General features: G+C 55.4%; 1 protein-coding gene across 5 annotated transcripts in view; it reads right to left on the bottom strand.

Moving 5' to 3' along the window:
* The window catches only part of PPARD (peroxisome proliferator activated receptor delta), an 87032-nt gene that overhangs the window by 2238 nt on the left and 62760 nt on the right, over nt 1–22034 (bottom strand). For 4 of the 5 annotated variants that reach the window (XM_025271219.3, XM_044930925.2, XM_025271211.3 and 1 more), the window contains 5 exons: nt 13253–13483; nt 3496–3650; nt 2602–2740; nt 1209–1411; nt 581–1031 (listed from right to left, as the gene is read on the bottom strand). In XM_025271219.3, the coding sequence (XP_025127004.1) occupies nt 581–1031; nt 1209–1411; nt 2602–2740; nt 3496–3650; nt 13253–13382 (1078 nt within the window). In that variant the 5' untranslated portion in view covers nt 13383–13483. Of the gene's footprint in view, nt 1–580; nt 1032–1208; nt 1412–2601; nt 2741–3495; nt 3651–5034; nt 5201–13252; nt 13484–22034 lie in introns of those variants that run through there. The other variant, XM_025271221.3, reaches the window with a different exon arrangement.

The raw sequence follows: 22034 nt of genomic DNA on the forward strand, positions 1-22034 counted from the left end.
TTCCCTGATGGCACAGGGGATAGGAATCTGCCTGTCAATGCAGGGGACATGGGTCAGATCCCTGATCCAGGAAGACTCCGCATGCCGTGCAGCAATTCAACCTGTGTGCCACAACCACTGAGCCCTCGCTCTTTAGAGCTGCAACTGCTGAGCCCACACGCCTAGAGCCTGTGCTGTGCAACAAGAGCAGCCACCATGATGAGAACGAAAAATAGCCCTGGTTGATGCAACTAGAGAAAGCCCGTGCAAAGCAACAAAGACCCAGTGTAGCCAAAAATAAATAAATAAAAAGAAACTGAAGTAGCGCCCGGCATGAAGCAAGCGCTATGCCACTGTCAGCATGAGTCTGATTATATTTGGTGTGCTGGAATCTGAAAAATTCAGGCAAAACAGAAACTTTCTCTGCCACCAGAAATAACCCCCATCAACACACTGACACGTCTCCATTTCCTTCTATCTCATTCACATATACTAGATAGAGCAGGCCCTGCACACACCAGCTGGTGCCGTGCGAGTCCCGCTGCCATCGCCAGGCTGGCTCTGCGCAGGCCAGCCCCTGCCCCCTCACCGCCCCGCTTACCTCCGCACAGAATGATGGCCGCGATGAAGAGAGCCAGGTCACTGTCATCAAGTTCCAGGGCGTTGAACTTGACGGCAAACTCGAACTTGGGCTCAATGATGTCACTGAAGGGCTTTCGGAGGCTGCGCAGGAACTCCCGGGTGACAAAGCCGGTGCCGTTGGCCACCAGCAGCCCGTCCTTGTTGACGATGGAGGCCAGCATGGCAAAGATGGCCTCATGCACGCCGTACTTGAGCAGGGTCACCTGGTCGTTGAGGAAGAGGTCTCCAAAGCTGGGGATGCTCTTGGCGAACTCGGTGAGCTCACGCACGGTCTCCACCGTGGTGCACTGGCAGCGGTAGAAGACGTGCACGCTGATCTCCTTGTAGGGGGGCAGACTGTTCACCAGCTGCTTCCAGACCAGGCCCTTCTCCGCCTGCCACAGCGTCTCGATGTCGTGGATCACAAAGGGCTGCAAACCAGGCCCCGTCAGAGGCCCGGCCTCGGGGGACCCCCGCCCGTGTGTGCTCCCACACCCTCTGCCTCTACCAAGGAGTAAGCGGGGAGGAGGCCCACTTCTCCCCGCAGGCAGGCAGGCAGCTGCAGGGCCCAGAGCCTGGGGTGCCGCCGGCTGAGCTGGGACACTCACCGCCGTGTGGCTGGCCTTGCCGGTGAGGATGCCGCGGGCCTTCTTTTTGGTCATGTTGAAGTTCTTCAGGTAGGCGCTGTAGATGTGCTTGGAGAAGGCCCTCAGGTCGGCCACCTGGGGGTTGTGCTGACTCCCCTCGTTGGCTGTCAGCCCCGCCACCAGCTTCCTCTTCTCTGCCTCTGGCATCCGGCCGAAACGGATGGCTGCGCAGGGAGGGGGACTGTCATGGAGGGGCCTGGCACCTCTAAGGCACGCAGGCCAGAGACAGAGACACGCTTTCAGAAGCTCGAGAGCCAGCAAGCTGGAATGCTGGGGTACCCCTCCAGAATACAAGCTCTGGAGCGGGGCAGCTCTGCTGGCTATCTTGTTCACAGAGTCTAGCACACACGGGCCCTAACTTACAGGGCGACTGAGCCACTGTGGCTGGGAGGCCCGGAGGCCGTGCTGCGTGGTGGGCGGGAGGACAGTCGCTGGTACCAGAGGCCTGTGCTTGAGGGCCAGCTCGGCAGGTGGCCCACAGTGTGGCTGGCTTCAGGCAGGCCCCCTCACCCTCTCTTGTGAGAAAAGTGCAGCTAATAAACAGATGATCAGAATTAAGTAAGAGTATTCACATAGGAAGCACTCAAAAATAACAGACCAGGATGTGAATCTGGCTTCTCTCAGAGAAAACCTGAGAAGTGTTCAGTTACCCCTGAGATCTCCTAGAAAAGCTGCCTCTTCCCACCCAAGGGATAGGGGTCCTGGCTGATACAGACTAAGGGTAGGGATCAAACTCCAGACCTGCCACCCTCCAAGACACAAGACAGATAGGTATCTGTGGGTGGAGACAAGTATACAAGAGGGCCTCCCCATCCTCTGGAGGTCTGACCCAGAGGGGCAAAGAGGGGGCAGGTGGGCTACGCAAAATCCTACCAAGTCTGAAGACGAGACTTTGCTGGGCACCTAGTGCACAGGGCAGGGCAGGCTCTGTCTCCTGGAGCACTGGCCTCCAGGAAACTCCAGCCTGGGTCCTGGCAGCTGATACACGCGGTCCGCTACTGGCTCCTGCCTGCCCTCAACAGCCAAGGCCTGAGGGGATCCTGGGCCTTGGCAGTGGCTTTTCACACCCTGTCGGGTCATCCAGGACAGGCTCCAGGAGAGTGGTGGTTCCAACACTACTGGAGTTGGGGTCAATTCCCAGGTCCCTTCTGGGCCAGAAGAGGGTGAGACCTGGGTGCAGACAGGCGACTCCCCGGCCTGGGAGCGTGGCAGGTCCCAGGCAGTCTGGGAAGGCCGACCTCAGGCCAGCCTGTGCTGACTTTGAGACTCAAGGTCCAGATGGGCAAGGTCAAAAGCTGACCTGCACCCCCTTCTGTTTCTGGGCTCCTGGAAACCTAGTTTCAGGTCAGCTCACCATTGTGCGACATGCCCAGTGCCAGGCATTTCTGGAAGCGGCAGTACTGGCACTTGTTGCGGTTCTTCTTCTGGATTTTGCAGATCCGCTCACATTTCTCATATTCCAGCTTCATGCGGATCGTCCGGCGGAAGAAGCCCTGAGGGAGTGCAGATGCGTCAGGAAGAGAAAAACCACGAGGAAGGGAGAAAGGCTGAGGCTCCAGCCCTGCCTGCTGGGTTGCACTCAGGGGCTTGATTATACATTAAGATGAAACAATTCCTGAATTTTGGAAGTAACGGGGGAATATCACTGGAGAGGAGAGGCAGAAGGAAAGTAAAACAATTCTAAAACTTTTGAAATAATTCAAAATAAAATACCATATTTAAGTGCTTCTTTGTTCGTTTGATGACACCAAATGTACTATGGCTAACTTAATTTACTTGTAAGTGCATCTGGTTCTGCAGTTTTCTAGGCAGTTGTTTAGTAAAATCATCTGTGAAAGTTTGATGGGTGTGCAGTTAGGAGAAAGAACCCAAAAGCACCCCTGGAAAAATAATTAAAATGTTTCCTTTATTATAAAAGAGCCCCTCCTGGGGCCTTGAGGCACAGGAAGCCCTGACCTCCGGGAGGAGATGCAAGCCCAAGGCCCGCCTTCGGTCCTGCATGCCCTCTCCTGTCCGGTCCCCAGGGGGCGCAGCGGCCCAGGTGAGAGGCGGGGTCAGCACTGCTGGTGCCAGGTGAGGGGCCCCTCCTCTGCTGCAGGGCCCAGAACTCAGCCTGGGACCGGCCCAAAGGCCTGGCTGCCTCCCAGGCAGGAATTCTGCAGTGGGTCTGGTCAGGGCCTTGCCTGGCAGCGGGAAAGCTCTGTCAGGTCAACTCACCATGTGAGCACAGCCCACCCTCAGCCCATACCTTGCATCCCTCACAAGCGTGAACGCCGTAGTGGAAGCCCGACGCCTTGTCCCCGCACACCCGACACTCCATATTGAGGCTGCCACACGAGGCCCCGTCACAGCCCATCTGCAGTTGGTCCAGCAGTGAGAGTGGAGAGCAGCTCTGGGAGAGATCTGCGGATACAACACAAGGAGAGGTCTGCAAACGCACAACACGGGGCGAGGTCTGCGGACACACAACACGGGGCGAGGTCTGCGGACACACAACACGGGGCGAGGTCTGCGGACACACAACACGGGGCGAGGTCTGCAAACGCACAACACGGGGCGAGGTCTGCGGACACACAACACGGGGCGAGGTCTGCAGACACACAACACGGGGCGAGGTCTGCGGACACACAACACGGGGCAAGATCTGCAGACACAACACAAGGAGAGGTCTGCAGACATACAACACGGGGCGAGGTCTGCAGACACAAAACACGGGGCGAGGTCTGCAGACACACAACACGGGGCGAGGTCTGCGGACACACAACACGGGGCAAGATCTGCAGACACAACACAAGGAGAGGTCTGCAGACATACAACACGGGGTGAGGTCTGCAGACACACAACACGGGGCGAGGTCTTCAGACACACAACACAGGGTGAGGTCTGCAGACACGCAACACAGGGCGAGGTCTGCAGACACACAACACGGGGCGAGGTCTGCGGACACACAACACGGGGCGAGGTCTGCGGACACACAACACGGGGCGAGGTCTGCAGACACACAACACGGGGCGAGGTCTGCGGACACACAACACGGGGCAAGATCTGCAGACACAACACAAGGAGAGGTCTGCAGACATACAACACGGGGCGAGGTCTGCAGACACAGAACACGGGGCGAGGTCTGCAGACACACAACACGGGGCGAGGTCTGCGGACACACAACACGGGGCAAGATCTGCAGACACAACACAAGGAGAGGTCTGCAGACATACAACACGGGGCGAGGTCTGCAGACACAGAACACGGGGCGAGGTCTGCAGACACACAACACGGGGCGAGGTCTGCGGACACACAACACGGGGCAAGATCTGCAGACACAACACAAGGAGAGGTCTGCAGACATACAACACGGGGCGAGGTCTGCAGACACAGAACACGGGGCGAGGTCTGCAGACACACAACACGGGGCGAGGTCTTCAGACACACAACACAGGGTGAGGTCTGCAGACACGCAACACAGGGCGAGGTCTGCAGACACACAACACGGGGCGAGGTCTGCGGACACACAACACGGGGCGAGGTCTGCAGACACACAACACGGGGCAAGATCTGCAGACACAACACAAGGAGAGGTCTGCAGACATACAACACGGGGTGAGGTCTGCAGACACAACACAAGGTGAGGTCTGCAGACACGTAACACAGGGCGGTGAGGTCTGCGGACACACAACACAGGGCAAGGTCTGCAGACACACAACACAGAGCGGCGAGGTCTGCAGACACACAACACAGAGCGGCGAGGTCTGCGGACACACAACACGGGGCGAGGTCTGCAGATACACACCACAGTGGCTTCACGTCCTGCCAGGCCTAGGGACCTGGGGAGGTGACCAGAGCCCTTGGGGGAGCATAGGTGGTGAGAAGACATCTATGAATCACAATCTTGGCTCAGCCACTTAAGGGCTATGTGACCTCTGGGAGTCAACCTTTCCGAGGTTCAGTCTCTTCACCTAGAATGTGGGGTTAATGACAGCTTCTCTAGGAGGAGGGTGAATGTGTCCAAAGCCTTTCCCCCAGACCTGACACCCTGAAGGTATTCCAGAAATTCTGCTCACTATCTGGCCAAGTCTGAGCTTGCCTGGGCAGACTCACCACTGGTGGAGAGAGGGCATGGGGGATGGCTGTGTTTTGGGAGGAGGGCAGCAAGAGGGAAAAAGCAGACAGATTCTCTTAGACTGTCCTTAGGAAGTGGCTCCCTGGTTTACAAGGCTCCACGGGGTGGGCCCATGGGAGACGGTGTGCGGCATGGTTTGCGGGGGCTTCAGAAGCGCCCCCACCCCAGAAGTATGATTCCTGCATGGACTCCAGAGATGCTGTGAAGAGTCTCTCAAGAAGCTCAAGCTCATTCCCACGAAATTTCTTGCTTGACTGAGCAGAAAAAGCAGAAGTCTCAGTCACGCTGACTGGGCAGCAGGCTGAACTTCCTTGAGTGTTTTCCTATTACTAATAAAGGCACAGACGTCTGAGCCCCGGACTGAGAGTGTCAGTGAGGAAAGCAGTTGGCCATGGGGGGCTTTGGGGTATTAGTGCTGCCGGCTGACTCACTAAGGAGGGCTGGGGGCCTTCTCCTGAACACCTCCTCGGACGCTCAGAAACGAGCCCTCCCTGGCAAGGGGGCCTGACTGAGCCCCAGCACAACGCTGCTTCGTGATGCCACGGGTCGCCCGTCTCCTCTGCCAGGCTAGCCTGACAGCCTGCCGTCCTCTGCCTTCTTCCCTGATGAATGCGCACCCTCCTCAGAGGCAGGGGCCAAATCCCCAAAGCAGAGGAGCTGGGAGCAGACAGTGCTGCAGGGAGACCCCAGCCATGGTGGTCAGCCCAGACATAACGTGTTCTGGGCTGCCTTCTGCCCTCTCTACAGTATGGTCACTCTGCACAAGATCTCGACTCCTGGTGGTTAAGAATCTGCCTTTCAGTGCAGAGGATATGAGTTCAATCCCCGGCCAGGGAACTAAGACCCCACATGCCACGGGGCAACTAAAGCGGGGTGCTGCAACCACTGAGCCTGAGAGCCACAATTAGAGAGACAGCCCGAGGGCGGCCGTGAGGACCCTGCATGCTGCCACTAGACCTGATGCGCCAAATAAACAAACAAACAGGGCTCCCCAGGTGGGCCAGTGGTAAAGAAATCCGCCTGCCAGTGCAGCAGACGCAGGAGACACAGGTTCAATTCCTGGGTCGGGAAGATCCCGGGAGAAGGAAACGGCAGCCTGCAGCAGCTGCTTGCCTCCCGGCTGTGAGGGTAGGAGTGGCACAGCCCCTGCTTCCTGAAGAGCTGGACCGGTCACAGAGGCCAGGCGCCCCACGGGCTGTAGCTGTGCCGCTCAGCCTGAGGACAGGGGCGCTCACTTCGGGGGGCGGGTGGCTTGGGGGAGGGAGCCGTTCCGGTCTCAGGGACCCTTGAGTGCACTCAGAGTTGGGCGCCCCCGTCAGGACTTAAGGGCCACAAGGCAGGGCCTCCGTCTGCTGGGGCGCTGCTGCTGGACGTAGGGCAGGTGCCCCGCGACTCTGGACTGAGGGTCCTCCAGCCGCCTGGGCGCCCGGGCCTTGGTGCCCTCTGGCTGGAGGGGCTGGGCAGGACCCACCGCTCCTGGAGGGCATGGGATTCACGTCACCAGCTGCTGGGAGAAAAACGAGACAACACGTGACGAGGCTCTGTGGAGACCTGCGCAGATGCGGCAGGGAGGGTTTCTGGCACTTCCTCCCGATATGTGTGGTCTGTGTACATGTTCGCTTCTGGCACTTCTCGTAAACGGTGTTGCTTTTGTGGTTTGCACGTCTGCCTCCCCTGCTAGCCTTGGCACGTCTCTACTCACGTTCTCTTTGGATCTCGAAGGCCACCTGCTCCACCGAACCTGGGTTCACAGTGACCTATCACCCCAGGCTGTTCCCACCTCCCCATGAAGAGGGGTGCTCCCTTGTCCCCGCTGTGGCCCTGGAGGCTGGCAGGCGTCTGGTCACTTGGTTGCTGCTGGCACTGCTTGTGGCAATGTCACCCTCTCTCTTCACTCAACAGACATTTGCTGCGCACCTGCTGGGTGCAGAGCCGGAGTTGGACCCTGCCCTCCACCAGCGGAGGTGAGGAAACCAGGACCCAAGGTAGCGAGCGGCAAGGCTGGCTGGCAGCGGGGCAGGCATCGAGGTGCAGGCCTGCGGGGGAGCTGCTGCTGGGCGAGGGGGTCAGGGAACGTGACCGCTCCCCTCTCTGGGCTCAAAAGTCAGGGCTTCGGATGACCCCCAACTTGGTTCCAGGTTCTCAGAAGCAGCAGGCCTGGTGTCGGGGGTGAGAATGGACTCAAGAGTCCTGTGGGCAGTTCAGGTCGGGGTCCAAGGCTCAGACCTAAGCTCTGTGCCCTGGGCCTGTCCCCTCTGCAAATGGAGTTGACAGCAGCGTCTGTCTAGAGTCATGGTGAGGAGCACAGGAGTTAACAGAGAAGCTCCTGGACCTTGGCAGTGCTGTGTAAATCTGCTTCGGTGAGGATGGGACTTAAGGTTCTGCAGTTCTCAAGCCTGTGCCCACATGGCAGGGGCCAGGCCTTCTCCTTCCTCTGGCTGCTGGCTCCTCTTCTCCACAGCTTCACAGAAACCAAGACAGGGGTGGAGGGTCTTCTGCTTGTGAGGCCGGGAGAGCTCTGAACGAGACTGGGCGCCTCTACTCTGCCTGCTCTGCTCAGCCTGGAAGAAGCCAAGGTGCCAAGCCCTTGTACCAGCGACGCAGGCAATCTCTGGACGGCAGGGAGAAGCCCCGGTGAGTATCCCAGGGGTGGCGGGGAGCACTCAGGAGAGCTGCACACTGGACTGGGGAGAGACAGGCACAGGGTAGCGCCAGTGCCCCGGTACGTCTGCTCCCCGCCAGGTGGTGGAAGGCCACGGGGAGGCGGGGAGGCCTGGGGCAGGAGTGATGGGACAGCGCCAGCCCCCCAACCCCGCCTGTTTGAGGGGGTAAGAGAACATGGGGAGCTGACACATGGCAGAAGGGGCCGGGGAGCTGAGGGGCGGGGATGCGCGGAGTGCACGTATCCCGCAGGGGAGGTCTTGCTGTGGGGAACTGGTGTATTGTATTACTGTTGCTTCATGGTGAGCTTTCCAAAGATAAAGGTTCTGTTTCTTCCCTGTTCACCACCTGGCTTAAAAGTTTATTCTCCAATCGTCACCATATCCTACCCAAAAGTGATAATGGCAGAGTGTTCCCCACTCAAGGGACCCACTTCTGAAGGCTCCTTACCCACCCGTGATCTCCCAGCGGGAGAATCCCAGGGAGAGAGGAGCCTCGCGAACCACAGTCCATGGGGTCACAAAAGAGTCGGGAGGACTGAGCAATTGAGCATGAACATCATTTCAAACCACCCTAGGAGTCAGTAACTGCCGCCATTTAAAGATGAGGGGACCAAGGCCCAGGAAGTTACGGGTTTTGTCCAAGGTCACCTGTGCAGTACATGGCAGGACTGGGATTGGACCCTGAATCCGAAAAGCCCTGCAAGGCCCACGTGTTTGAGGCAACAACGCCCTGTCAGTGCACGCCCATGTGTCAGGACCTCCACTGGACGCTTCACACATCAGCCTCACGTGACCCACGCAACAACCCTTCACGCGGGTCTTCTTAAAGACTCTTTCATAGATGAGGAAACAGGCTCAGAAGGCTAGGTGACGTGCTGACAGTGGCTAATTCTGTGTCAGCTCGGCCAGGCTAGGTGCCCGTGAAATCCAGCTTTTGGTCAAATCCAGTCTAACATGTTACTGCGAAGGTATTTTTTGATATGACTGATATTTAAATCAGGACTCCCCACAATGTGAGAGGCCCCTGCCGGTCAGCTGAGGGCCTTAGGAAAACGAGATCAAGGCCTCCGCAAGGCAGAAGGAATGCTGCCTGCAGGCTGCTTCCCACTCGAGCGCCAGCATCACTGCCCCCAGGCCTCCAGCCTGCTGGCCTGCCTGCAGAATTTCAAGTTGCCGGTCGTCATAATTACATGATCCAATTCCTTAAAATAAATCTCTCTCTCTCTCTACAAACACACACACACACACACACACACACACACACACTCGCTCTTGGTTCTTTCTCCACAGAACCCTGACACTGTGGCAGACTAAGAATTATAACTCAGAACCCCCAGGGCTGAGCTCTGACCCCCTGCACTGGATGACCACCCAAACCTACGTGTGCGTGCGTGTGTGTACTTCTGTTCATAAGTACTAATCAATAGTTTGTGAGTAGGATCAGTGAGGAGATGAGTCCCTGATGAGTGTATTAGTGGAGTGTTTGGACTCAGCATAAGCCCCATTGCGCAGACGGTGAAGTATCAGTTGCACCATCTCTGATTACAAGTTTAGCAAACAGACACGACTGACCTTACTCACAGCACCGCTCCCCCTGCCTGCCTATCTAGTCTCCATCGCCGGAGGCATGCTGTTGTCAGAGCTTGGAGGGCAGCCCAGAGGGAACAGCCCTGTCTATTTACTTTGCTGGCAAAGCCCCCACAGCAAACAGCTTCTGAAGACAGGGCCAGTTCTGTGGAACTCTGGGGCTGGGTGACCCGGCAGTCTCCTGTTCACCTGGCCTGTGGGCTCCTCAGAGCAGGTACCCAGCGGTGCCCTCCCCTGAATGGCCAGCCCCTGCGGACCCCCGTCAGGCACTGCTGAGTGAGAGGAAGTGCCAAGGCCGGGAGGAAGGACACTCTTGTCTCCCTCAGTCCCGCGAGGAGACCCCTGACCTCCCCCTTGGGTGTGACTGGGAGGTTCATCACTGCCGCCGGAGGGGAGGGGGCGGGAGAGGTGGGTGAGGGCTGGCTCAGAGCCCCTGCCGGCCGAGGACTCCGGCACGCGTGCGTCCTCGCTGCTGAGTGCTCACGTGAGGCCCGTCCTGCCTACCTCCTGGAAGCGGGGGTGCTTGGCAGATACTGAGCTTGGTACAGAGGTGCACAGCGTCAGCACAGAATCTCTGGGGTGGTCAGAGGGAGCCAAACTATGCGGCCTGCCTGCTGTTTCAGGGCTTGAGACGGCGCCTCATTTTCTTGGGTCCCTAAGGGGACTCCAGAGGCCAAAGTCACAGACTCACGGGAGGAACAGGGAACCGGCAGGTGCTGGCACACCCGAGGCCGGTCACACGCCACCGTATCTCCTCACCCGCCGGCCCTTGAGATGGGCAGGATTTCTGGCCGCACCACGCAGCGTTCCCGACCAGGGATCGAACCTAGGCCACTATGGTGAAAGCCGGAAATTCTGACCACGAGGCCACCAGGGAAGTTCCAGGACGCAGCCTTAAAGGGTGAAAAGGGTGAAGAGTCTTAGACTGGAAGGTGAGGCCCTCTCCAGAGGCCCACGGTCCAGACTGGTAGATCTGGGGCTCCTGCCTTGGGTGCTGGGATCCCCGACACAAGAAGCTCTGTTCCCTGGGCCCCTCACCTGCTGGCTGCTTTGTTTTTTTTTTTTTAAGAAAACAACAACTAGTTTATTTCACCCTTTTAAAGGAAGCGATTCATTTGCTTTTTAAGTTTTATGAGACTGCTGCAGGCTTGCTGGGAAAAACATATAAGGGCACACATATGGCGCGTGACAGACCCCCCCTTCCCCCGCCACAATCCTACCCCTCCGAGCAGCCCCCAGTCCTCTGGTTGTTCTCTTCCAGTGCCTTCCGAGGTACGTGAGGATTTTTAAACAGTGGGATCCTCAAGCAGTTGGGAGCTTACTTCCCTGTCAGTGTATACAGACCCACCTCAGTCTTCCTACTGACCGCACGGCACCCCACTGCACGGCTCTCCCACAGTTTACATAACCAGCTCCCCACACATGGGCGCTTTCCAATTTTCTGCTATCATGAACGGCGTGGCTGTGGATGAGTGTGGAAATCTCTGTGCACCCTGAGCGAGTATTTACACTGGGTACATTGGCTCAAAGAGGAGCCGCAGGAGCGAAGCAGCACACGCTCAGAAGTGCTGGCCTGCACCGCCAAGCCGCCCTCCCCGCCTCGGGGGCTGCAAGGCCAGCCCGGTCCTCACCACCAAACTCACACGCTGAATGACATCTCATCTGAAGAGTCCTTCTTGGCTGTCTAGTAGACTGAGAAATGTTTTCTGTTTTTTGGCCATTTGTCTGTCTGTCCTACCGTCAACTGCCTGCTCCCGCTTTTCTGGTGGGGGGCTTGCCTTGTAGAATTTTATATACTATGGCTTTCACTTAAGTGATTAGGTTAAACAATCCCCTCCTGTTTCAATTACTGCACAAGTAGGTCTTTCTACTACCAAGTCATCCATTTATTGATACACAGAATCTACTAAACACCACATCGTACAGAGCACTGCGAGACCGGCTGGGCAAATTCTGCCTCAGACACCTCCCTGTGTGCCCGAAAGCCCAGCAGCTCCCCAAGACTCCATCACCTCACTTGCCTCGCCTGCTTCTGCACCAGCTACCGCATGCTGCTCTGCATGTGAACAGGCTACCACTTGGGGATACGGTCCCCCAAGGTGTGCAGGAACCATGGGACAGGACACCATGCTGGTAACTTCTCTGTGCCCGGGGAGGGTGTGGGCCAGGGTAGGCCGTGAGGCCACCGACCCGAGGCCCTCTCTTCCCCTTCTCTCTCCCCTGGTGTCCTTGGTGACAGCTCTTGCTCCTTCTTAGCCCCCAGTGGCTCCCCTCTGCCTCCTAACCCTCCGTGCCTGTCTCCAGTTCAGACAGTGTGGGCTGTTAGCTCTGCAGGACGGACGGCTGCAGGTTTAGCCAGTCCTCTCTTCTGAGGAAGGTTGTTCTGCAAAGCCATCCCAGGTACCAGCCACCCAGCAGGGAGCAGGTGACCCTGGGGGCGGGGGGACACCCTCTCTCGGAGCCTGAAGTCACAGTAGCATACTTCCCTCATGCCTGGGTGTCTGGTGGGACCGGAGGGACTGGATGATGGCTCTCCAGTCACCCTGCCCCACCCTGTGCCCCGAGGAGGAGGAACCTCTGCAAAAGCTGGGCTCCTGCTGTGCAGGTTCAGAGCAGTGTGACCCAGGGATCCAGGCCTCTTGTAGCTGCGTCTCAGGGGGGGCCAGTCCGACCTCAATAGCTCCATCTGCCCTGCCTCAACTCCAGACCCCATCCGCCTCCTTCTCCCCATGCAGACCCAGGGGGCCAGAGCCATCTCTGTGGGGCCAGCCTGCTCCTCTGCCCACGTCGCCACTTGCAGTCGGGATCCCCTTCAGCTGAAACCAGGAGCGGGGTCGGGATGCCCCTCCGGGCAGCACGTGCTCTACTGGCCCAGCTCCGTCTGCGGGAAGGGAGCAAGGGTCAGTGAATGCAGCAGCACTCGGGTGGAGGGGCGGGAGAGGGCTGGCTGAGGCGGCGAGGGAAGGGGCGGCATCAGCAGCAGGGAGAGCCAGGGGCTGAGAGCGGGCGTCCGGGAGACCTTGGCGGTGGGCCCAACATCACGGCGATGAGAGGAGGAGGACGACGGAGCGGCACAAGGTACCCGAGGAAGGCGTCTGCACTGATGCTGGCCGTAGACACCAGGGAACCAACAAGTGAGGCAAGAGAAGCTAAAATCTGCCTGGCTGCACGAAAGTACTATTAATTCCGGTCATTCTCACTAACTGCTTAGCATCTGCCAAACTACAAAGCGCCCTGATGACGTGTCACTAGCACCAGATGAACTGAGTTGTGTATTCTGTCTAATCCTAATCATCACACGTACAGGTGATCTTTCTGGATGATGCTGATGCACGTTTGTCCTGGGCCCCTTGTAGTATGAGAGGTGGAATATCAACAGCACACGCATTACAAACGCTAACTCGTTCAATTCCCACAAAAGCCTGCTTGTACACCTGCTATAACCCATGTTCTACAGGAAGAAGGGAGACAACTCGCCCAAGATCCTGCAGCTGATGAGCAGCAGAGCCGGGGTGTGGCCCCGGGCTGCCTGGCTCCGGCCCTTAGCCACCCTGCTCCCCTGCCCCCCACGATGACACTGTTTGCGGCAGGCCAGGCTCCCCGTCCTGACTCCTTCTGCGTCCCCGGCCCCTCCTCACCTGTGTAGCTGCTGGAAGGAAGTGAGTGCTCTGGTCCCCCGTTGAGCTCTGGGGCTCCTTCTGCCTTTGCCGCTTCCTCTTTCTCCTCCTCTGGCCGGGCCTCAGGGGCTTCCTCCGGGGGCTGCTCCATGGCTGACTTCCCCTGGGCGCCACGCCTGCAGGCCCGGTCATAGCTCTGGCATCATCTGGGTCTGAACGCAGATGGATCTCTACAGGGCAGTTCCCGTCAGCCTGGACGAAGGGGAAGACAGGAAGAGGTTGGGGAGGATGAGAGGGTGACAGAGTGGGAACGGGTGGGGAGGGGAGCCCCCACCCAGGAGGGGCACGTCCTGCTGCCCTTGCTGGGGCCGGAGGGCCTCAGGCCTGCAGTGAGCCAGTCTCCACTCCTGGCATCACGGGTCACTGCCCCTCCACCCTTTGCCCACCTGGCTCTTACAGCAGGTTTGTGGGCTTCAGAGCAGTCTCTGTGAGCCAGGTGTGGCAGGCGACGCGCCCCCGTGAATCCTTCCCCGCGCCCTGCTCTTTGAGCCTCCTGAGCCTGCAGGAGCCACATGGGAACGGCCTGAGGGCCTTTGTCAAATTCTCCAGCCCCTGCTGGGGGTCCTCATATGCATCAGGCCCCCCAACCCCCATCCTGTCCCCACCAGGCCCAAGAATTCTCTCTCTCCTAAGCACCCGGCTTGAAGGCAGTGGATCCCACCCTTCCTGACTCTGGGAGAAGGAAAAAGACATGCTCCCTGCCCACTAGGCCGGCAGCTGACAGGTCTGCAACCAGACCATCAGCACAGAGCCACCGGGCAAGGGGCGATGCACACTGTCCCGGAGTCTGGTGACCCCCATACGTCAGCCTGGAGGAGGCAGTTTCAACCCTCAAGCAGTCTTGTCCACAAATCACATATAAGCAAGGGGGAGTGAGACCATGAGATGTGGGGAGAGTCTGGCAGGGAACGCCTCTTGGGGATACAGCCTGAGAAGAGATGCGGCGGCAGCACACTGAGGGAACCCTGCTGGCAGGGCGAGGGGCGCCATAGGAGAGAGGGCTTGAAGGGATGGCTGGGAGGGCGGGCTGAATCCAGGCATGCGCACTTCAAGCCACAGGGCGCGGGACTAGACCATCCCGTGGCGTGCAGACCCGGGAAACTAACAGCAGGAGAGACCTGGCTCAGGGAAATTCAAGGACCTTTGGGACCGCACCCTAGATGTCCCAGGCAGCTCAAACTCAACCGATCCAAACAGAAGTCACATTCTGGTCCCGAGCTGGCCCTTCCCTCCTCTGGTAATCCCTACCTCTGTGACCCAGACGCCCACCGCCCACCTATCAAAGCTGGAAAGTGGGAGCCACTCGAGACTCACCTCTCTCACCCTGCTCTAGACTTGCAAACTTGGCTATACTAGAATCACTGGGGAGCTATCCTCATAGATTTTTATTCGACTGGTTTGGCAGCAGCTTGGCAGCGGGATTTTTTAATTCCCCTGGGGATCGTAACGCACAGCCAAGCTTGAGAAACCCTGTGCTACAGTAAAGCAACTTCCAGTTGGTGGTAAATCGTTCCCTCTTAATCACTGCTTCCCACCAGGCCTTCATCGTCCCTTGTGTGGACTGACACAACGACCTCTTAAATTGGTCTCCCAAAGGCAGCTTGGAAATTCAGTGCCAGACTCTAAGCGCCGGGGAGCTAGGAATCTGGAGTTGCGTGTGTGGGTGCAGTCACTGACAGGACAGCCGCAGGACGGAGTTCAGCTCACTGAAGACTGACGTGACACAGGAGGACGGGGTGCCAGAGCGGGGGACGAGGCGGCGGCCAGACACGGAGACGCTCGGGATGGATGCATGGCAGGGACAAGAGGGAGGGTAGTCAACCATGTCAAATGCTGCAGAGTTTAAAGGTGATAAACAGATACACGGCCACTGAATTTGGTGACTGTGAGGTTATCTCTGACCTTGTTATACAAATTTCAACCAAGTGGGTGGGACAGAAAGCAGGGCTCTGAAGACTAAGTGGCAGCAAGTAAGCTGGGACAGTGAAGGAGACTTACTGTTAAATGATCATATCAGGGGAAAAAATGATAAGAGATGTAGCTTGGAAAACTAGCAAAGTCACGAGGAGGTTTTTTGGAATAGAGAAGACTCGAGTAAGCTGTGGCTAAAGGAGAGGTCTTCTGAGAAAGACAGTCTGAAGAGTCAAGGGGGAAGCCGGGGCAGAACGACTGATGGGAGGGGAATAACTCAAGGGCACAGGATGAGGAAAACACGAAAAGCTGCAGCACTGTCTGTGTGGAGGGGTGCAAAAGCTCACAGGGAACGGCCACACTTTTTAGTTAACCTGAGTATAAGGCATAGGTGTCTACTGAGAGTAAAAGATAGGACTTGAAGAAAACAAAGAGGCTGGATGCTGCTGCTAAGTCACTTCAGTCGTGTCCGACTCTGTGTGACCCCAGAGACGGCAGCCCATCAGGCTCCCCCGTCCCTGGGTGGAGGTAGGGAATTAACTGGAGAGAAATAAAAAGAATTACATAGAAAGGCTATGGTAAATAAACCACCGAGGCACTGGCACAAGAACAGATAATCACTGAAAGAGAATATACAAAGTCCATAAACAGATACAAATGCATACGGGACAGGATTTAAATGTTATAAAGATGGCACTCCAGGGACAGACAGATTGAGAGAGTAACTCTGAAACAATACATTACCATGTGTGACACAGACAGCCGGTGGGGGTTTGCTGTGTGACACGGGGAGCTCAAACTCTGTGACAACCTAGGGGGCGGGAGGGAGGGTCAGGAGGGAGGGGACATGTGTATACCTACGGCTGATTCATGTTGCTGTTTGACAGAAACTAATACGATAGAAGGCAATGGCACCCCACTCCAGTATTCTTGCCTGGAAAATCCCATGGACGGAGGAGCCTGGTAGGCTGCAGTCCATGGGGTTGCTGAGTCAGGCACGACTGAGCGACTTCAGTTTCACTTTTCACTTTCATGCACTGGAGAAGGAAATGGCAACCCACTCCAGTGTTCTTGCCTGGAGAATCCCAGGGACGGGGGAGCCTGGTGGGCTGCAGTCTATGTGGTAGCACAGAGTCGGACACGACTGAAACGACTTAGCAGCAGCAGTAGCAGCAACACGATATTGTAAAGCAATTATCCTCCAATTAAAAATAAATACATTTATTTTTTTAAAAAGATGGCACTCCAGACCAAAAAGAAAAGACAGATTCTTCAGGAAATAATACGGGGACAAGTGAGTAGCCATCTGGATCCCTACCTTATATCTTATACCAAGACAAGGTCCAAATAAATCAAAGGTTTTAAAGTTAAAACAAAAATACATGAACTATATAAAAAGTGCTGAAAAGCTGAGTGGAGGAAAAGTGAAGACTGATACTAAAATCCACAAAATTTAATGGGTAAAAACTTATGCGTAAAAAAATTAACAAATGCTATTCCATAAAAATACAAACTTACTACAAAGTAAAAAACAAAAAACAACCAAAAAACAAACCAAAAAAAACCCCTCAGGGACTTCCCTGTTCCAGGGGCTAAGCTCCGCACTCCCAACGCAGGGGGCCTGGGTTTGATCCCTGGTCAGGGAACTAGTGCCCACATGCTGTAAACAACAGTTCCTGTGTTGCAACTAAGACCCAGCACAGCCAAACACACACACACACACACACACACACACACACACACACACACACACAACCCAGAAGAGAGAAAACAAAAACAGGTAACAGACTGGGAAATATATTTGCAATTCATCAGACAAAGGGCTAACTGCTCTAAAATCGTTTCTAAAAATTAAGTAAAAGACCAGCAATCCAACAAAAAACTGGGCCCAAGATACAAAAATCATAGAAAAAAGGTATACATTTACTCCTTAAACATATGAAAACACGCTCAACATCATTTATAAAAAGAGAAATACAAATTAAAACATCACTAAAATATACATTTTTTTTTTTGCCACACCATGGCAGCTTGTGAGAGCTTAGTTCCCTGACTAGGGACTGAACCTGGGCCCCTGGCAGTAACAGTGCAAAGGCCTAACCACTGGACTGTCAGGGAATTCCCTGAAATATGCTTTTTACAATCAGATTAAAACAAACGCTAACACTCTGGCTATGCACTTGGGGAAATACCATCTCACATGTCCCTTGTGGAAAGGTAAATTAGCACGACCTCTAAAGAGGGTAATTTGGCTACATCTCTTAAATTACTGGACACGTTCCCTCTGACCCAGAGACACCATTTCTAGGTTGTCTCTTACAGCCATCCTTCCACTGAAGCATAGTGACACAGTGTTAGCACAAGGTTACTCATTACAGAATTATTTGACTGGCATGGGTGGGGAACAAGTTAGATATCCATTAACAAGGGATAGCCATAAACAAGGATGATGATGTTTATGGACTGATATGGGAGTATCTCTAAGATATATTAATTAGAGAAGAAAGCAATTTGCAAAATGAAGTGAAGAGCTATGAAGTGAAGTTGCTCAGTTGTGTCCAACTCGTTGCGATCCCATGGACTGCAGCCTACCAGGCTCCTTTGTCCATGGGATTTTCCAGGCAATAGTACTGGAGTGGATTGCCAGTTCCTTCTCCAGGGGATCTTCTCAATCCAGGGATCAAACCAGGGTCTCCCGCATTGTAGACAGACACTTTACCATCTGAGCCACCAGGGAAGAGCTATACTTTGTGCAAAAAAGGTATACTGAAGCTGGATTTGGTCTGATAAGATAGTGCTGGAAAGCTACATAAGAACTAGGAACACTGGTTGCCTCTGGGGGGGGGGAGGGGTGGGCGGGGGGACTGAGTGTCTGGGTCAGAGATTTTTCACTATACCATTTATTTTTTTTAATTTTGTTGGGGTATAGTTGATTTACAATGTTGTGTTACTATGATACCTTTTAAATTCTGAACTTTAAATTCCTGAAAATAAATGGGAATAAAATGAAAAGACAAAACTTACAAACAATAATGTGGAAGATGAGAGGACGTGACGAGCAATAAACTGCTCAAGCCCTTTCTCAGGAGACATGAAGATGCTGATGAGCATTACGGTTCAGTCAAATGTACACAGAAAAGTTTCAAAGGTAACCACTAAGACACTGTAAACAGAATGTATGATTTCCAAATTATTACAGCAGAATGGGAGAACTTGGGAGAAGTCATGCGAAACTCTGGCTTTCTAACTGAGGAAAGTCTCACAGATGGGAGCCTTAACAACTGCATGCAGTGGAGGATGGTGGACTGGTCCTGTGACAGAAAGGCCGTGGTGGTGGGAAAAGTGGGAAGTTTCAAGTCAAGTCTGCAGTCTGCTTGATTCAGCTAGTATGAATAGTACTGTACCAGCCTTCATTTCTCAATTTTAGTAAGTGTGTCTGGTATATGGGAACTCTGTACAATCTTATCAGCATTTCTATAACCCTAGACTTTTTCAAAATACAGATTAAAAAAAAAAAAAAACCTTAAAAAAATCTGGCTTTCTTGTTTCTCTTAAAAATTAAGCAGACCAGGCCAATGCATGCACTCCTGGGCTGCTTCCCTCATTCATGAAGCATGAACTGCTTCGCTCACTTGCAGGGATGGGAGTCTGGTTAGTGTAAACTGGTTCCTCAAGGATCACTCTCTGATCATCCCTGGGCACTCAATTTGGGAATCACTGGACCTAGAGCGAGGGAAGTGCTCAGAGGTGCAGGTGCTGCCGCGTGACCCTGACTGATGAGCGAGTGGCCACCTGGGGCAGTCACCCCCAGGTGCTACCGATTCCAACTCCCCTTATTTCTCACTGAGCCCTCTCACCTTCTTGGATCAGCTATGTGCCTAGCTACACACTAAATTTCCCATGCTGTCCAGCAGTTACAGTGCTCAGGTGACGATTCTCACCAACTGTATGCAAACAGAAATCTGCTAGAAGGGTCTGCTGGAAACATGAGCCTTAGAAGACAGCTCCAGAGGGTGAGGCTCAAAATAGGAAGGAGCTGCGGATCGCCACAGCATCTCGGAGCTGTGGAACTAGCCCTGGAACATCGGTCTCCAGACCACTTATTAGGTGGAAAAATTAAATACTAATATCCCAAGGCTCTGTTTGCCAGATTTCAGTTTCATGCAGTTGAACACCACCCGAGCTGACACAGCAGCAGGACAGAAGAGGAGAGTGGGAGCGTGGGGAGGGCGGTGGCAGCACTGGAAAGGACCTCGGTGACCACCGAGAGCAGCGTGCGCCTCTCCTGGCACGTAGGAAACCCTCGACAGAAACTAGTGAGTATCCAAACAACGAGGACCGGAGACACGGATTCCTCTCGCTTCACAGAACGAAAAAGCCTGGAGGTGGTGGGGGGCAGGCCAGGTGAGGGGCGAGACCTCCGGCCGGGCTCCTGGCTGAGGCATCCAGGAGACTTCTGACGAGCAGTGTCGGGGGCTGTGACACGTGGTGACGGGGGCGGGCAACGGGACCTCCGTGAGCCCCAGGCGTGCCGGGGGCCCTGACCACACAAATGAGTGCACGAGGCCGATCGGAACAGACTGCTTTGGGATCTGTGTAGACAGGGTGTCGGTGGAGACAGGGAAATCCCATAGGGCCACGAGGACTGGGGCCCCCTTGGAGGAGGAAAACAGGAGGAAAAACCACACTTCCCCATAGAGATACTCGACACAGTATTTTCTCACACATTCCCTCGCACCCTCTGAGTGACCCAGGGCACACGACAGGTTCACTGTCAGGACCGACACTGGAGGAGGGCAGGAGCTGACCAAGGTCCCTCCGCGGGGCAGGCTTGGCCCAGTCCTCACAAGCACACTACCCCCCCACCCCTGGCCAAGGCCAGCCCCAGGGGCTCCCCTAGGCAGATGAACAAAGAGACCAAAAGCGCAGGCCCACCCGCCCTGACAAGCATCTCTCAGAGGACACGCCGGAGGATGCAGCAGAGGACCGCAGGCTGCAGACCCACAGGGCCCAAGTCCGGCCAGCCTCCCAGGAGCTGCGAGTGCGAGGCCGCCTTATGCACCCAACAGCCCTGAGCCCCGGCGTCCTGTCCGCAGACCCACTGGCAGAATGTTCTTTCACCACAACCAGAGGAGCTCTTCTCAGGTTCTCGGGAGACAAGAGGTGGCCTCCTAAAATCAGATGCGATTCTGGGCTCTGGCTAGAGTTCGGGGCTTGGGGCCGGGGTCTCTGGATTCCAGGCGGATGTCCCTGCCCAGCCTGGAGCTGTCCCTCGCCTGTGACCGCTGAGGGGGAGCTGCAGTATGGCTGTTCTAAAACCCACAAACACAGCCCTTGGGGCTGCTGCTCACTCAGATGTAACCCTAAGCTGTGGCCCATTCCTGCAATCTGCCAGAAGCCGTCCACTGTCACACAGCCCGTCTGCAGCTGAGGTCTGCCTTCTACCCAGCAGCCAAGGCCGCCCTTCCCCCTGAGCCCAGGCCCAGAAGCTGGGTTTTTGCAGGTAGCCGCCACCCCACCCACCACTCTCCCTGCAATAAACCCGGTTCCCTTCTTCCTTTCTTCGGCCCTGGGACTAAAAATAGCACCAGGCACTAGGTTTAACATTTATGTGGCTGAGAAACCTTGGTCTTTGCTATTGCACCCCCAGCACTGTGCCAGGGCCAGATACCGTCTCCCTGGGACACAGCTTGGCCCCACGTGAGAAGCTGGTGCTGCCCTCCAACAGGACACAGGTCCTGCAGCCAGAATGAGAGGGGTGCTGCTCTGCGGCCGCTGGACAGAAAATGAAGTCTCCATCAGAAGAAGCTCTCACGAAACACACGCCTGGGCTACGCATCCTGGCCTGCACACACACTCAGGCAAGTCTGCTAAGCAAGTACCCTGCCCTCTTGCCCCTTCTGGGAGCTAAGTTGGGCAGGCGGCACCACTCCATCCATTTTGCACGTGGCAGGCAGACTTCCTAGGCAGAAGGAGTGAGCAATTTAACCCAAATGGCCCAGAGCTCCAGAGAGGCCTGATCTGGAGCCTGACCAACCAAGCCACCTGGGACCCTAATCCTCCTACCAAGTCATCCCCAGGAAATGGCGCTCCCTGATGCCAGCAGCAGGCTGAATGCTTTGAGGAGGGTCAGCCCATGTGCTCGACCCACTCAGCTGTGGTGCATCCACTTCACCAAGGGCTCAGTACACGCCAGGCTGTGGGTACACTGACACATCTCACCCTCACAACAGCTCTGAGAGTCAGGTGATGTCCGCTTCAGTTCAGCTCAGTTGCTCAGTCGTGTCCGACTTTTTGTGACCCCATGGATTGCAGCATGGCAGGCCTCCCTGTCCATCACCAACTCCTGGAGTTTACTCAAACTCATGTCCATTGAGTCAGTGATGCCATCCAACCATCTCATCCTCTGTGGTTCCCTTCTCCTCCTGCCTTCAATCCTTCCCAGCATCAGGTCTTTTCCATTGTCAGTTCTTCACATCAGGTGGCCAAAGTATTGGAGCTTCAGCATCAGTCCTTCCAATGAATATTCAGGACTGATTTCCTTTAGGATTGAGTGGTTGGATCTCCCTGCAGTCCAAGGGACTCTCAAGAGTCTTCTCCAACACCACAGTTCAAAAGCATCAATTCTTCAGCACTCAGCTTTCCTTCTAGTCCAACTCTCACATCCATACCTGACTACTGGAAAAACCATAGCTTTGACTTGACAGACCTTTGTTGGCAAAGTAATGTCTCTGCTTTTTAATATGCTGTCTAGGTTGGTCATAGTTTTTCTTCCAAGGAGTAAGTGTCTTTTAATTTCATGGCTGCACTCACCATCTGCAGTGATTTTGGA

Source organism: Bubalus bubalis, chromosome 2, assembly GCF_019923935.1.
Source record: "Bubalus bubalis isolate 160015118507 breed Murrah chromosome 2, NDDB_SH_1, whole genome shotgun sequence".
Lineage (NCBI taxonomy): Eukaryota > Metazoa > Chordata > Mammalia > Artiodactyla > Bovidae > Bubalus > Bubalus bubalis.